The sequence below is a fragment of the Melospiza melodia genome, chromosome Z (assembly GCF_035770615.1).
Source record: "Melospiza melodia melodia isolate bMelMel2 chromosome Z, bMelMel2.pri, whole genome shotgun sequence".
Lineage (NCBI taxonomy): Eukaryota > Metazoa > Chordata > Aves > Passeriformes > Passerellidae > Melospiza > Melospiza melodia.
In genome coordinates this window covers 56,813,208-56,828,060 of record NC_086226.1, presented here as the reverse complement: position 1 = coordinate 56,828,060, position 14,853 = coordinate 56,813,208, and the positions used below count along the sequence as shown (strand labels likewise).

General features: G+C 38.7%; 1 protein-coding gene across 3 annotated transcripts in view; it reads right to left on the bottom strand.

The window, feature by feature from the left end:
* Positions 1 to 13,737, bottom strand: part of LRRC2 (leucine rich repeat containing 2) — a 77,570-nt gene extending 63,833 nt beyond the window's left edge. The window contains exons 1-3 of one of the 3 annotated variants that reach the window (XM_063180649.1): positions 13,609 to 13,737; positions 12,862 to 13,008; positions 1,595 to 1,740 (exon numbers count right to left, since the gene is read on the bottom strand). In XM_063180649.1, coding sequence (XP_063036719.1) covers positions 1,595 to 1,719 — 125 coding nt within the window. In that variant the 5' untranslated portion in view covers positions 1,720 to 1,740; positions 12,862 to 13,008; positions 13,609 to 13,737. The remainder of the gene's footprint in view (positions 1 to 1,594; positions 1,741 to 12,861; positions 13,009 to 13,608) is intronic. The other 2 variants (XM_063180651.1, XM_063180650.1) reach the window with 2 other exon arrangements.
* Positions 13,738 to 14,853: the final 1,116 nt, after the last annotated feature.

Below are 14,853 nucleotides of genomic sequence, written 5' to 3'. Positions count from 1 at the left end.
CTTCAGCATTGAGTTAAGAATAGTTTAATAATAGAAACAAAGTAAAATATGATAATAATATCAATATTCATTGCAATAATAATAATGAAAAGAGAGAAAGAAAACCCAAGATAAATAAATTATGTCACATACTACTGCTCACGACCTGCTGACATATTCCAGTTGATTTCTGAGAAGCAAAATCACTCTCTTCTGGCCAATTCCACCAATTTATATAGTGAGAAGAAAGTTCTATAGTATGGAATATCACGTTCAGGTCAGCTGTCCTGGCTGTGCTCCCTGCCACCTCTTTGTTCAGCCCCTCACCAGCAGAGAATGAAACGCTGGAAAGTCCTTGGCTTAGCATAAGCACTACTTAGCAACAATCCAAACAACAGTGTGTTATCAAAATTATTCTCATACTAAATCCAACACACAGCACTGTACCAGTTACCAAGAGGAAAACTAACTCTATCCTACTTGAAACCAGGACACAGCTCACACCAAAATGAATGCTTATCCTTGCTAGAGAATTCAATCTGAAGGATGAACTGCTTTTTTCCTTTTTTTTCTTCTGTTTTTGTTAGGATTACAGTTTTTATTGTAAGCTTTGGTACAGGTGGGAAAACCAAGACTGCTTCTATGGTTGTTTTGAAGTGAAAGGTCCCATGGAAAGGACGGTCAGACTCTGTGTTATCCTGGTCTCCTTCTGCTCCGTCGCCAGTGCAGCTGCCCTGGCAGTGAGAATCTACAAGTGAGGGTGTCCTGAGAGCGCTGAAACACCACTCAAAGGTTCAATGCAATTGTGTTCTTAAACAAGGGCACTGTTTTACCCTGTGCGTTTTATCTTTAAAACAGAACGTGATTTCTTTTTTTTCTCTTCTCAGAGGGAGGAAATTGATAAATCCTGTTTCCAAACTTTCCAATGCAGTTTAATATTTAACAGTGTCTTATGGGAAACAAAACATTGTTTAAAGAAAATATAAATTCAGTATAATAAAAGCAATAAAATTATCATTGGGTGTAAGCATTATAATCAAAGCCTTCTTTAATACCCCAAGAAAAAAATAACATAATAATTCTTATTCTCTTTGATACTTCCTATTCAGATGCAATTGAATATGTCCACTTCTTTAACTCCTTTTCTTTCTTCTCTCAACACAATAAAATACTTTAAGTATTTCTTAGTACTGAAACCTGTGAGCATATGTTCACTAATTCTATAATTCCTACTTTTATGCAGTATATTAAAAAAGGTACAAAAATATGTTATTTTTCTCTTCAATTTATGTCTATGGTAAACAATAAAATATATCATTAATATAGCATGATCTACATAGGAAAGAGCAGAAACTAATGAAACATAAGTATTGTTTGTGCTGCATTTCTCTAACTATCACGTGAGGAAAGGAAGTAAAGATGCCATTGAAATCAAATCCAAACCCCTAAATTTTAATAATCAACAATTATTTTTAGTATATTTATCATATTTGTTACATATATTTCTATTTCTTTTATTTCGTATATGGCAATATTAGTGCCATATACTAAAGGATAGTATAAAGGATACTAAGAACAGATTTGGTTAAAATTAATAACACAAAAGTTGTCTTACTTCTCCAATGCACTTTGTTCTAATCTTTCTTTCTCCTTCCTCTGACGTTCTTTGCTCTTCTTAACTCGAGTTTCCCACAGTCCTCTTATGACAGAAAAGTCAAATATTATCACCTGATGCCCCATATTGTTGACATTAAGCTTCTCCTGCAAAAACAAACCAATTCTTCAGAAAAAGGAATAATGAGAAAAATAAAGCTCCAAACTATCAGGTTTCATGAAAATTGTCTGGGGAAAAGACCTGAAGTCATAAGAAATATTAACATAGTATGATTTCCATCTTGTCCAATTTATCAAGGGTTTTGTGCTGGCAGTAATCAATGTAGCATACATCAATGTAGCATACAATGTAGCATAAAATTCATTTCTACATAAAATCCATGGCAACAGCTACACATTGAATTTTCCTTACATTTTTTCCTTTTCAAGATAAAGACAGAGTTGCAAAAAAAATACTGGTTTGATTAAGTAACACTGACAAAATTAGCTTTAAAGGCTTTGCATTTTTAATAATATCTGTGACTAATATTAAAATGAATGCTCATAAAGAATTTATTCATTTTAAATCATGCAAAAGCACTTCATCTGGAGTTGTTGTGTATTGATCTTTATGACCTCAAGCTATCCTGTTTCAATGGAATTTGTGAAATTCCTGCGTTCCCATAAGTATCTGCTTATCTGCGAAAGCCATCAAAAGACCAGCCCCACAACACACAAAAAAATTCACCGAAGGCAGGAGACAGAGGGAAGGTTTGGAGAACACATCATGGTCCCCACTTACTAACATGTCTTTATTCTGGCCAGTCAACAAGGTTGACTATGCAGCAGCCAGAAGAGTCGTGGCCAGGACCCTGAGGTTCTTCACCTCAGCACATGGTAAGCTAGTCACACCTGCCTTTTTCACTTTACTGGAGTGCACAGTCAGATAACGCCAGGTCATAATGAGCAATCACACGTGAATCATTCACCTGTCCTGTACATTGTTATTAGTATTGTTGTTACTGTTTATTTTTTTTATTTCATTGTTTTTTCCACTAAATCATTCTTATCTCAACCTATGATCTTTACTTTTTTATGCCTCCATTCTTCTCTCGGTCCTGCTACAGGGGAAGGCAGGCACAGTGAGAAAGCAGCGCGTTGTCTGGTGTGTTTTGAGGAGGAACACTAAATTGGGGAATTAGGAATTCCTAAACCACAACAGATATGGGAACACATTCCAATAGTCAGAGGCTTGGTATCAGTGTATCAGGTTGCACGCAGTTAGGAACTGATGTCAGCCAGAAAAAGAAGCTCAAAGAATATAAACCTCTTCTGATATAAAATGCTGTAAAACTGGTAACAATGGACAAAGAGAAAGCTTAGTTACTCATTCTTTAATGGCAACCTCTTTTCCAACCCTTCTTGACTGGGTGTACTGCAGAATGTGGACTGGAAGAGAAAACTCCCTCCCACAAGATCAGTTTCACGATCATCTGAGAAACCTGAATATGCGTAAGTTTTTGGAGCCTGATGAATGCATATCAGAGTTCTGAGGGAACTGGCTGATGTAGTTGACAAGCCAATCTCCCTGATATCCAGAGTCATGGAAGTCAAGGGAAGTCCCTGGTGAGGGGAAAAGGGAAACACTGCATCCATCTTTTAAAAAGTTAGAAAGGAGAACCTTGGGCATTACCAAACTGTCAGCTTCACCTCTGTGCCTGGGAAGGTCCTGGAACAGATCATCCTACTAGCTATGCTGAGGCACAGAGAGACGAGGAAAATGATTTGGGATAGCCAGCAGGGCTTCACTAAGGGCAACTCTTGCCTGACCAACCCAGTGGCCTTCTGTGATGGAGGGATCACAGCAGTGGACAAGGGAAAGGCGACAGATATCATTTATCTGGACTTCTGTAAAGCCTCTGACACAGACTCCCACAATGTCTTTCTCTCTAATTTGACATGGATTCAGCAGGTGGATTGTTTGATGGGAAAGGAATTGGCCTGACAGCGACGTCTAGAGGGTAGTGGTCAATAGCTCAGAGTCCTGATGGACATCAGTGACAAGTGGTGTCCCGCAGGAGTCTGTATTGGCCCCAGTACTAGTCAATATCTTCCCTTATGACATACACAAAAGGATTAAGCGCACTCTCAGTGAATTTGTAGAGGACACCAAGCTGAGCGGTGTTGTTATTACACCTAAAAGATGGGATGTCATCCCGAGGGACCTGGACAAGCTTGAGAAGTGGGCCTATGGGAATATCCCATTTATTTTTCCACTTTCCCACTTGGCACAAGTGCAACTTGCTGCACTAAGTGCAAGTGCAAGGAGACCAAGGGAGAGGTGCTGTACCTGGGTCAGGACAACCCCTTAAAACACAGGCTGGGGATGAGCAGATGCAGGGCAGCCCTGCCCAGAAGAATTTGGGGGTACTGGTGGGTGAGAGGCTGGACATGACCCAGCCATGGGCACTCCCAGCCCAGAGAGCCAAACATGTCCTGGAGCGCATCAAAAGGAATGGTCAGCAGTTGAGGGAGAGGATTCTTCCCTTCTATTCCACTCTCATGAGGAGCCAGCCTGGAGCGCTGCATCCTCCTCTACGTTCCTCAGCACAGGAAAGACATGGACCTGTTGGAGCTAGTCTAGAGAAGGACGACCAGGAAGATTAAAGGGATGGAAAACCTCTCTTTTGAGAAAAGACTGGGAGAATTTGGATTATTTAGCCTGGAGGAGGGAAGACTTTGGAGTAACTGTAACGGTCCAGTACCTGAAGGAAGGCTGCAAGAAAGATGGAGACAGCATGTAATGATAAGACAAGGGGGAATGGATTCAAACTGAAAGAGATGGTTTAGATTAGATATTCTAAAGATACTCTTTACTGTGAGTGTGGTGAGGCACTGGAACATGCTGCCCAGAGAAGCTGTGGATTTCCTATCCCTGCTCAAGAGCAGGCTGGATGGGGGTCTGAGCAACCCAGTCCAGTGAAAGGCATCCCTGTCCTGGAACTGGATGATCTTTAAGGTCCTGTCCAACCCATCCATTCTCTGTGTGAAACACAGCATGACTTACAAGATGGTGTTCCTTACAGTGGTTCAGTACTAACATAGGGAACTAATTACACACTAAATCTCTAATGCAAGTACACAAACAAATCTTGATAAAAGAGGTGGAACTATACTTTCTTGCTGAGAGTCACTAGTGGGGATACAATCATCACAATATACTGGCTCTCATAAACTGTAGCTAGATTACCAACAGAGGAAAGTCAGTTATTTAAACTTTCTGTGAGGTTTTATTAGAGGACACATTTATTATACTGTTTATAAGCTTAGGGGGAAAAAAATAAACAGTAGAAGAAAACCCTTCTTGACCATCTACTTATCAGTTAAAGAGCAATCCTCCCCTTCCTATGCGTTTTCAAGCTCATGTCTATAATTTTTCCTCAGATGCTACTGTGATCATTTTTTCGAAGCATTGTGTCCTTCAGCTGGAGCTATTTATTATCTGTCCTTATCTGTTATAATATTGAGGACAAAGGGGAAATTATTCTCCTCTCTGTATATTTCCCTTGCAACTTTGCAACTGTCCCTTTTCTCTTTCACCCCCTTTCACCTACCTTTTCTCTTTCACCCCGTTCACATCCCTCTGTAGTACATAGCATACAAAAGAATAATTTATTCTGAGCCAGGAAAACACCTTCATGTCCTCTGGAAAATGCACGGCATGGACTAAAAAGAACTATGCATAGGTACATCCAGAGCAAAGGTACCTACCTTCTCACATTATAAGCCATCTCAGTAAAAAGGGCCCTCTCAAATACCAACAAGTATTGGCTCAAAACTGGTCAGAGACCAGTATCATTCTATTTACATAGTCTTCTGTATGTTAGGATGTTTATATAAAATGTTATCTTTGTTGTTCATAAAGCTGCACCTATTGCTTGTTTATCTTTGCTAGCACTTGAAATGAGGCAAAAATAGTTCCTAACCTATCTGAAACTAACAGCTGATAGCAGCTGAGTCAAAACCCCATTAAAACAGTGTAATTAAAACAGCGACCTTATTCTCTGTGGGAAGGTTCATCCTTCTAAAACATATTCACTACTAATTTACAGGAACTGTTTACCTCATAAAATAAAATGTTCACCTCTTCTTACAGGAGAAAGAAAGCCAGTGACAAGGACTTCACCCCTCACAGTAACTGCAGACCAGCAGTCACTCTGCAGGGTCTAATTCATTTTAATAGACCAATTCATAGAAGTGTGTTTTGGTAGAAAGGCTGTTGCAGAAGCTGAATTGTTGTGAGACAGTGAAGTTGCAACTGGACACTTGACCTCTGTTGGAACTAGATGGCCTTAATCAACAGAGAGTCTGAATAGACTGTGAAAGCACTCCTTTTCCTTGACTCGTTTCTCACCTTCCTGTCTCTCAGGTTAAGTCAACCATTCTTTATTGAGACACTGATTTATTAAACACTAGGTTGGAAAAGTTCATTTTATCCACATATTGCTTTTATCCACATTTAGCTTTTACCCACATGTTGCACTAAGCGGCAAGGCATTGTGGGGTTTTCTTCTATGGTAAAACCAAGCAGAGGACAAACTTGGGTGGGAGATGAGACCTGTCTATCATAACACCTCAGAATTAATCTCTTCAGAAGGAGCAAAGCCACAAATCCTGATCAGATTACAGGGTGACTAAGGCTTTAGAAATATGTATCAGGACAAATGTGAAATGCTTTTTGACATCTACAGCTCTGAAAAGGTCACCTAGCAATCTTCACAGGGCTGTTGCTTTATCCTATATCCTTGTCTAGAAAATGGGCATAAAGTATCAAGCATGATGGCAGAATATGTATTTGCCAAAATTCAGACACCGCCATTTTCCTAATGATGAGATATTGCCCAGGAAGGAAAACTGGCTAAAGCTATGATTAACTGATACTAACTATAGATTATTCAGGATACCTACTTATGCATAGCAAGAATTTATCACAGAAGAAGCAACTACTAATAATGATTTTGATTTCTAAAAATACATATTCAAATTCATACACAGTAGTTTCTTTCTTCCAACATCAGATTAGGCTTGTAGAGGAAAACTTAAAACTATCATCTATTATTCACAGGTGGTAAACTGCATTTGGATAGAGAAAAATCTCAATCATACCCTTCTTTTTAACTTCTTAGCTTCAACTAGGAACACAGCTATTTTTCCCCCCATACTTAGGCTATTCGCAGGGAATCACTGTTATCATTTTGTTCATTCTCAGAAACCACAGTGAAGTTAGACAGGACCTCTAGAGGTCACTTTGTCTGACTGCTCTCCTCAAAGCAGTCATATGGTTCTGTACACCCAGCAGCACCCCTCCTCTTCCAATTTACCCATCATTTTTTAATTCAGCACTGCTTCTTTCTCATCCCATACTTACACACGATCATTAAGGACAAGCTTTTGTCATACTTGTGAGGATTACCTCACCCAATCATATGGCAGTAAGTGAAAAGCAAAAAACTATTTCTTACCCAAGAAACAGGCACCCTTGCTTTCATTAAGGACAAGTCCTGTCCACAAAAGCAGTCATGACCTGCATTTGCAAGATCTTACTTCATAACTACACTGAGTTTGCCACTTAAAGTCATCTTGACTTAAATAACATCTATGTCTAAATCATGCTGCAGATCATCAGCACACCTTTCTTAGATGAAGCATGGTTCTAATATTTATCAGTCTTTTGAGTTATTAGTGAGATAGGCCACAAAACAAGGCTATTCAGTAACATATGATAATTAACATACAACACTTTGCAGGGGAAAAGGGATTCAGGAACACAAAAAGAAGGCAATGTCATTTACAACAGAATTATATATGGAGAAACTAGTTCTCTGGGCATATCTGTGGAAGCAAATAATCTTATCCCTAGCCATTTACACCTCCCAAGAGGTTATCTGCAAGACCTTAATCAATATCCTCAAAAGGCAACATACCGAGAAGTCAAACTGATCTTGTCTTCTTTGTAATGATTAGCTCAGAAACAGAGCAGGCCATTCAGGAATTTTTTTTTTTTTTTTTTTTTTTTTTTTTTTTTTTTTAGCTACTCTAAGACTTTCCCTTCAGAAGCAGCTACACGTTAATTTAAGGAAATACTTTTAGGTAATATAATAAATAAATAAATAAATAAAATCATCTCAAAAATTTAAAAATAGCACTTTTTTTCTAATAAGCATTGCAGTACTTGGCAAGGTGATATGAGAGTTTGCAACCAGAGAAACTTGTATTAATGGCAGAGGAAAAATTTATTTTTTTGGCTTCACTCCTTCCTACTCTTTAGGCTGTTTTTAGGAGGAGGGGGAATAAAAAAGTCCCTTTGAACACCATGGCCTTTGCATCTCTTCCTCAACCAGCAGGTTATGTCAACCTTGTCCCTGTTTTTATCAATAAGGAAATTACACAGGAATCTCTGTAACTAGAATTTTCCTTCTACATTATAAACCACAATTCTTTCTGTCCCCAGGGATGTACTATCAGTTCAAGATACAATAGCCTGCAAAATATTCTGAATGTCATCATTCCAGGGTTCTGTGCCTTCACTAGAACACATTACCAAGCCCCTCGCCCCTCCCCTACAAAGAAATTCTCTCTGACTCTTCCTATTGCAGGCCCCATCTCAACACCAAGTCCCATTTTCTTATCAAGTGAATTTAATAATCTGCCACTTCTCCGGGCGAGCTGAGGTGAGAAGGAGCACTTGTCTGTAAGAGCATTCTTTTTCTGCCAGCATTTGGGTTTGGGTGCCCTATTGCTGTGAGCCATCCCTACACACATAGAGCAGAAATCTGCCTTTCCAGACACTTATGTGCAATTTCTGTTCTTATAAAAAAGAGAACACCTTTCCTTAATCTTTATTCATTTAAATGTATTTAGATATAGGGCTATTAAAATCAAACACAGTCCTCATGTGTATAATGATACTGAGCATTTGGAGCATTTGGACGCTCTTAAGCGTTTGGAGGATTAACTGGCAAAATACTACAATATTAGGGATGATACTCATCATATGTTTTTATTTAAGTGATATAATAATAATACCAAATATTATTGCTAGTAAAAGCATCTGCCTAAGTATCTGCATGGATTTTTTTTTATTTTATCATTTATATTATCATTTATTTTATTTTATTGTATAAATTCACCTAAAAGTAGGCAGACTGGTCTCTAGCATCTATTTCAGAGATTCTTTTTTAAATAGTAGGATTCTTTTTTAAATAGTAGGAGTACTCAGAAGCCATGAAACAGACTCTCTTCAGCAAGGAGTTGAAAATATATAGGTTGGAAAAGAAGATAACTTCCTTGTAATGTCCATGGTCTGTATTATTTTTTATTTATTGTTATTCATGTTGTTGTTACAAATATACACATACTTCATATGTCAACTCTTCAGTAAAACTGGAGAGGTTTAGTGCTGTGCCCTAAATGCCCTTGCTCCCTTCAGCTATTGGTATCTCCAACTCTTGTTTGCAGGTCTGCCACAGATGCTACCACAGCCATCCTTGATAGGTGCAGTGATCTCGGGACCACTTGTGTTTGTTTCCACTTTACCTCTGAACCCTGAGCAGGCATTTGATGACTGGGATTTTTCCTTTTTCTTTTTACTTTTTTTTCCTTCTTGGCTTAAGGGGGAAATAATGGGGGAAATTTATGATTTTCAATACCTCTAGAAGTGTCACCAACCTGAGTATGGAGGACCACTGAAGGCAACTAAGTTTCAAAATTAGGACACCTTTTGGGAGCTCCTGGTGTTTAATGCTGAAGGAGTTTCATCTCCATCACCAGCACTTCTTGCACCACCAGGTGCCACGGACTACCCAATCTTCAAAAAAATGTTTAAGGATATATGAGCTAAAATCAACACTGTATTCTGGATGGAAGGCCTTCCACAGATAAAAAGTGCTTTTCAAATCAGCAACTTCATTGAAAGAACAGTTTTCAGCCTTTCTGCTCTTATCTCAGCATCTGAGATAGATCAATCAATTCATAAATACCTTGAGAAGCATACTAAAAAAAAAAACACCAAAACAAACAAAAAAAAAAATAAAGACAAGGCAAGGTCTTCTTTAAAAAGAAAAGTAGTGGAGCACAAGAGAAGTATTCTTAGATATGATGACTCTGTGGTCTGCTGAGATTAACTGTACCAAACTCTTCTACAGCTCCTCCCTGTTTACCAGTATTATCTGTCTTCTCTGCAGTGGGTAGAATACAGCCAGTGATAAGTAAAAATTGCATTGGCTTTATTACAGTAGAGTTTCAAGTTCTCTGAACATAGCTGGGATTAGTGTTAATGCTGGCCAACTTGTGTGTGCACAGTATTCTGTAGAACAAGACCTGAGTCTTGAGTCTGAAAGAGTCCAACATAGTTTTGAGACTACAGATACAGCCAGTATTAGTCTCTGTTAACAGCTCTCCTTATTTCACATGGCACGTGGCTGTCCTAAAGCACAGCTCTGTGTATACTTTCCTCTGCTGTTTTACGTGAGTTATTAAATTATTAATGTTTTGGTTTCTTCAATTTGCTTAACAACCTGGCTCACTTGGGCCTTTTTTATTTCAGATAATCACTGTGGGAGATCTGCTGCACTCTAATGAGTATTACTGGCAGGATTACATGGGGGAAAATATGAGTGAAATATTTCCTACCAATGCTGCAAATAATTTCTTAGGAAATAAGCTCACTCACACTGTGCTTTGGAATCATCAAGTCATTTATCTCTCAAGTTTTTAAATAATTCAGAGGAAACCTGACATTTGGATAGCAACAGAACACATTTTTTTATGTTATCAGGAAAAGATTAAATTAGAGGAACATGCTGTGATTGAAAGAGCAACAGAAATTGTGGCAATGTTCACCCTATACAACTATATTTTGCTAACTGAGCACAGCTTGTAAGTGGGGTAGTGCTTCTCTGTGATGCTTGAGGAGTGGGAGAGGACTGCAAAGTGGGAACTTGCTCTTCCCTACCTTGCTTTGCTTCTAGTAACAATCTCTTATTGTTCTACACCAGCAGGGAATTATCCTTCCTGCTAATCTGGTTTGTTTAGCTGTCACCAGTCTTGCCAAAAGTGCAGATTTGACAGTGAGAGTTTGAGGTCTGGGATCCAATATAGACTGTGTTTCAGAGCACATATGCATGCGTGCATGTGATTGCTGGGTCCTGGGGAATATGTGGGCAGGGCAATGTGATGGATCACAGTGGGTGTCCCCCTGAAGGCCTGGGTCCCCAGAGATCCAATAAATGTAGCTACAGCGCAGAATAAATACAAGAGGAAAGGGACAATCTGCTGCAGGGCTGGAGAAGGCAGTCCTGACACCTGGACATGAGCCCAGGTGTTTTGGGAGTTTGAAATGTTCCTTCCTGCTCTCTCAAGAGTACAGTCTCAGCCAGCTGGCTCCTACATAAACAAACACAGACACTGACACTTTCAAGCTATTAATTAGTCCAACTTTCAGTGTAGTTAATTTCCGAAATTAGTGTCTTTCTGTATCATGGAGCTTAATCATGAATGCTTTGATGAATTAAGGTCTTTTTTTAGTTTTCTTCTTTAGCTACTTCGTGGAAGAGACATTTATGAATAGGATCTGACATTAGCCTCTTTCATACACAAATAAATAATGTTTGCATTGTTTACACTCTCCAGCTAAGACAAAACATATCTTTTTATTAACCTACTCATTATAACTCAGGTAAAAATAACTATGAACACTATAAAATTAAAAACAGATATGCAAGAGCTGAACTTGGTTTCCACATATTTTTATGTGCATATTTCTTTTTGTCCAGTACTGCAGCATAATGCTTTACTGACAGTTTTCATTAATCAGTTCCTATTTTAGATGTAAATTAAACAGTCTCACAAACAAGAGTCCTCTTTATCACTGCAGTCTTCGCATCTTGATTTTTAGACAATTTTTCACAGGGTTATTCATTAATTAGGTCTTTAATTATGGATTAATTAGCAGCTGAATTACAATATTCCTTATACTTTCTCAACTCTTGTAACACTAATATGTTTGCCATCAAGCATGATAGATGTTACATATGCAAGGGGATTTATTACAGATGTATTCCCCTAGCACTTCAGTGAGCTGACTAATTATTCTTCCATTGACAATGAAGCTAATGAAACACTGGACTGATGTCTCTGACAAAAATCCATTCTTTTTCTTTTTTTTTTTCTGGATATTGCTGAGGAGAGGTCTAATTCGCTTAAGACTGAGAGAGGGATGATGTATTTGAAATGGGCATGTATTTTGAGGTTGTTTCTTATCAAAGGAAAAACAGCTCAAAAGTGTATTATGTATTGGTGAAGGTGTTGAATCTATGCATGTAGCTGTAGCCAGCAGGTGTAAAAAATTGTCTTGGACTGTATACAACAGAATCCTGGGAAACTGAAAACATGTTTTAAGAACTGATTAGAGAGATCCCCCTTAACTTCTCATACATAGACCCATGGCAAATAAATTTGCATTCTTTGTCACTGAACAAAACACTGAGGCTTTCATATACTATTAGATTATCTTAATTTGACCATACCATTACACTCTCAGGTTTCTAAAGCTTGTTTCACATCCATTGTGGTTTTTAACACAGTGTTTTTATAAGACAAATAAGACAAATAAGGCTTCATATTTGTCTTAAGGTTCATGAACAATTCCTGAGAATTGAGGCTACTTTTTCTTACCTTTCATGTACCCTTGGAGGGTACAGCCTCTGACACTATCTCTGTGAATGACAACATCATAAATGTTATTTTAGACTCTCTGTCCTAACTGACACTAATTAAAAACCCTCAAAATATATAATTTTCTTTTTCTCCCTGGGTGGGGGCTTTTTAAATGTACTGATCTAAGAATTCAGTCCTGTCGCCTGCCTCTACTAGAGAAGGAAAACAAAAAACTATGTCTGACCTACAGCAGTCCTATTTCCAGTGTCAGAGACAAGATCATTACCTGTATAAAGAGTAAAACAGTCATAACCAATTGCAAAAATGTTAAATTTTGTGATTTAAGATGGTAGTTTATATAGATAAGCTAGAGATGATACTGCTTTCAACTACTCCCGCAGTCAACTTATTTTAGCTCTAATGGCCTAAACCCCACCACTCAGTCATAGGTAGCATCTGTATTTTATCAGTTCCCTCACCCCAACTGTCTCTTTAGTCTTTCCCTCGTCTGTGGAGAGGAGACGCAGGTGACATTGACAGCTGGACATCTTTGGAATAATTCTCCACTTTTACCTTCTATCTGAGGAGAGCCAAGTGGGTGAAACTCTTTGGTATGATCTACCTCTTTGCTTAATGAGCATTATCATCCATCCATGATCCTTGAAACTGTGCTCAATTAACTGCTGTTCAGAGGAAGAGAGCTGGTCAGTACCTCTTAACCTACAGAAAATAATATGTCAATGATAGCACATGAATGCTTGTGATAGCAACAACAGCAATAATGACAATATTTGACTTTAAATGATAGGCTGTGTTCTCAAAAGATGTAGCGGGCTGTATTTCCTATGCCAGTTAGATTAACTGTAAGTAGCCTTCAGAAACCGAAGTTCTATAACTCTTTTTAAATTCCACTGTAAATTCTGACAGACAGCAAAGATAAATGACTGACCTCCCAAACCATTTTTTTTTCTTGAAAATCATTCTCACACCAGCATATGTCCTTGAGATGAAATAGCAATGGTTTATTATAACTGAGTCACAGAGTAGAACTTGAAAGGTTTCCTAAATTATAAAGTTTGGATTTGTCACAAGCGTAAATCTATTTACAGGAACTATGCAGGGGGTGTATCTCACTCTCTTTAAAGATACCCACCAAACATACTGCTCTCTGTTTCAACTGCTTTTCCCATATACATTAGTTTTCAAAGATCCGCAGCCAAACCAGAGCAACCTGATAGCTACTTCTCACTTTCCCTGCCATTTTCCACCTTGACCCCACGCATCTGAGGAAACACAATAATCAGCAAAACTGTCACTTACCTACTACTAAAGAACACAAGTGTCCAGAGCTCCTGAGTGTGCTGTGCAGTTATTCAACGTGGGACACTGAGGTTGTTTATAGCATAGCACAGCTCATGGCCAGCCAGATCTGTCTGAACCCTGCAGCGTGACTAGCCTTCCAGATGTACTAATATGCTATATTTGTAATGTGATAACATGATCTGTGGCCTTACAGCAGAGACACGGGCAGGATAAAGTGTCTGCACTGCATGAGTCAACACAGGATGGAAACAACAGTGCTAGGACAGCATCTCATTTGCTTCAAGGGAAGTGTGACAAGAGCTAATATTACTCATATTCATGTATATTTGTCAGAAAAAGGCAAGGAGAATAAAAGAAAAATGCATATACAGTCTGAATTCCTCTAGTATGCCTTTTCCTTATTCCTCTAGCTACCTTTTCCTTTCCATGTCCATTCGATTCTCAAATAAATATACACATGGGTACACAGACTATTACCATGCAGTTTGCATGACTGATTGATTTACAGCAAAATCTGCTTTTTCTTGCTGATGGTTGCCCACCTTTTTTAGGACAACGCTTGTCACTTGTATTCCTGCTTATTGTTAGTGGGCCAGAAGGGCAGGGCTGTGGGCAGCCAGAGATCATCTTGCAGCAGGATCAGCATTGCCGGGGCAGGGGCTGATGAGATCAAGGAGCTGATGTGAGCCATGGGCAAAAGGAATAGGTCCTGGGGATGCAAGAGGGAAGATGGACGTGGACACAGAAGCCCATCAGGACCTTCATGGCCCTTCCTGACATTTCAGCATGAATGTTTGACATTTTCTGATTGTACCTTTAATGAAATAAGCCCATTCATTTCTAATTAGAAAATTATGGGAGGGAGGGAGGGAGGGAGGGAGGGAGGGAGGGAGGGAGGGAGGAAGGAAGGAAGGAAGGAAGGAAGGAAGGAAGGAAGGAAGGAAGGAAGGAAGGAAGGAAGGAAGGAAGGAAGGAAGGAAGGAAGGAAGGAAGGAAGGAAGGAAGGAAGGAAGGAAGGAAGGAAGGAAGGAAGGAAGGAAGGAAGGAAGGAAGGAAGGAAGGCTATTTAAAAAGAAAACAAAGGTTTTCATCAGAAATATTTTCAAAAACTGCTTTAAATTTTTTTTCTTTGAAATTCAGCTTTTCAATTTAAATAGTTTCATATTTTTAAGGGGTTTTTTTTTAACTAAGCTTTTTCAACAATTTCTGCTCATTTTTCATCCCTGCCGTAACAATAACCAT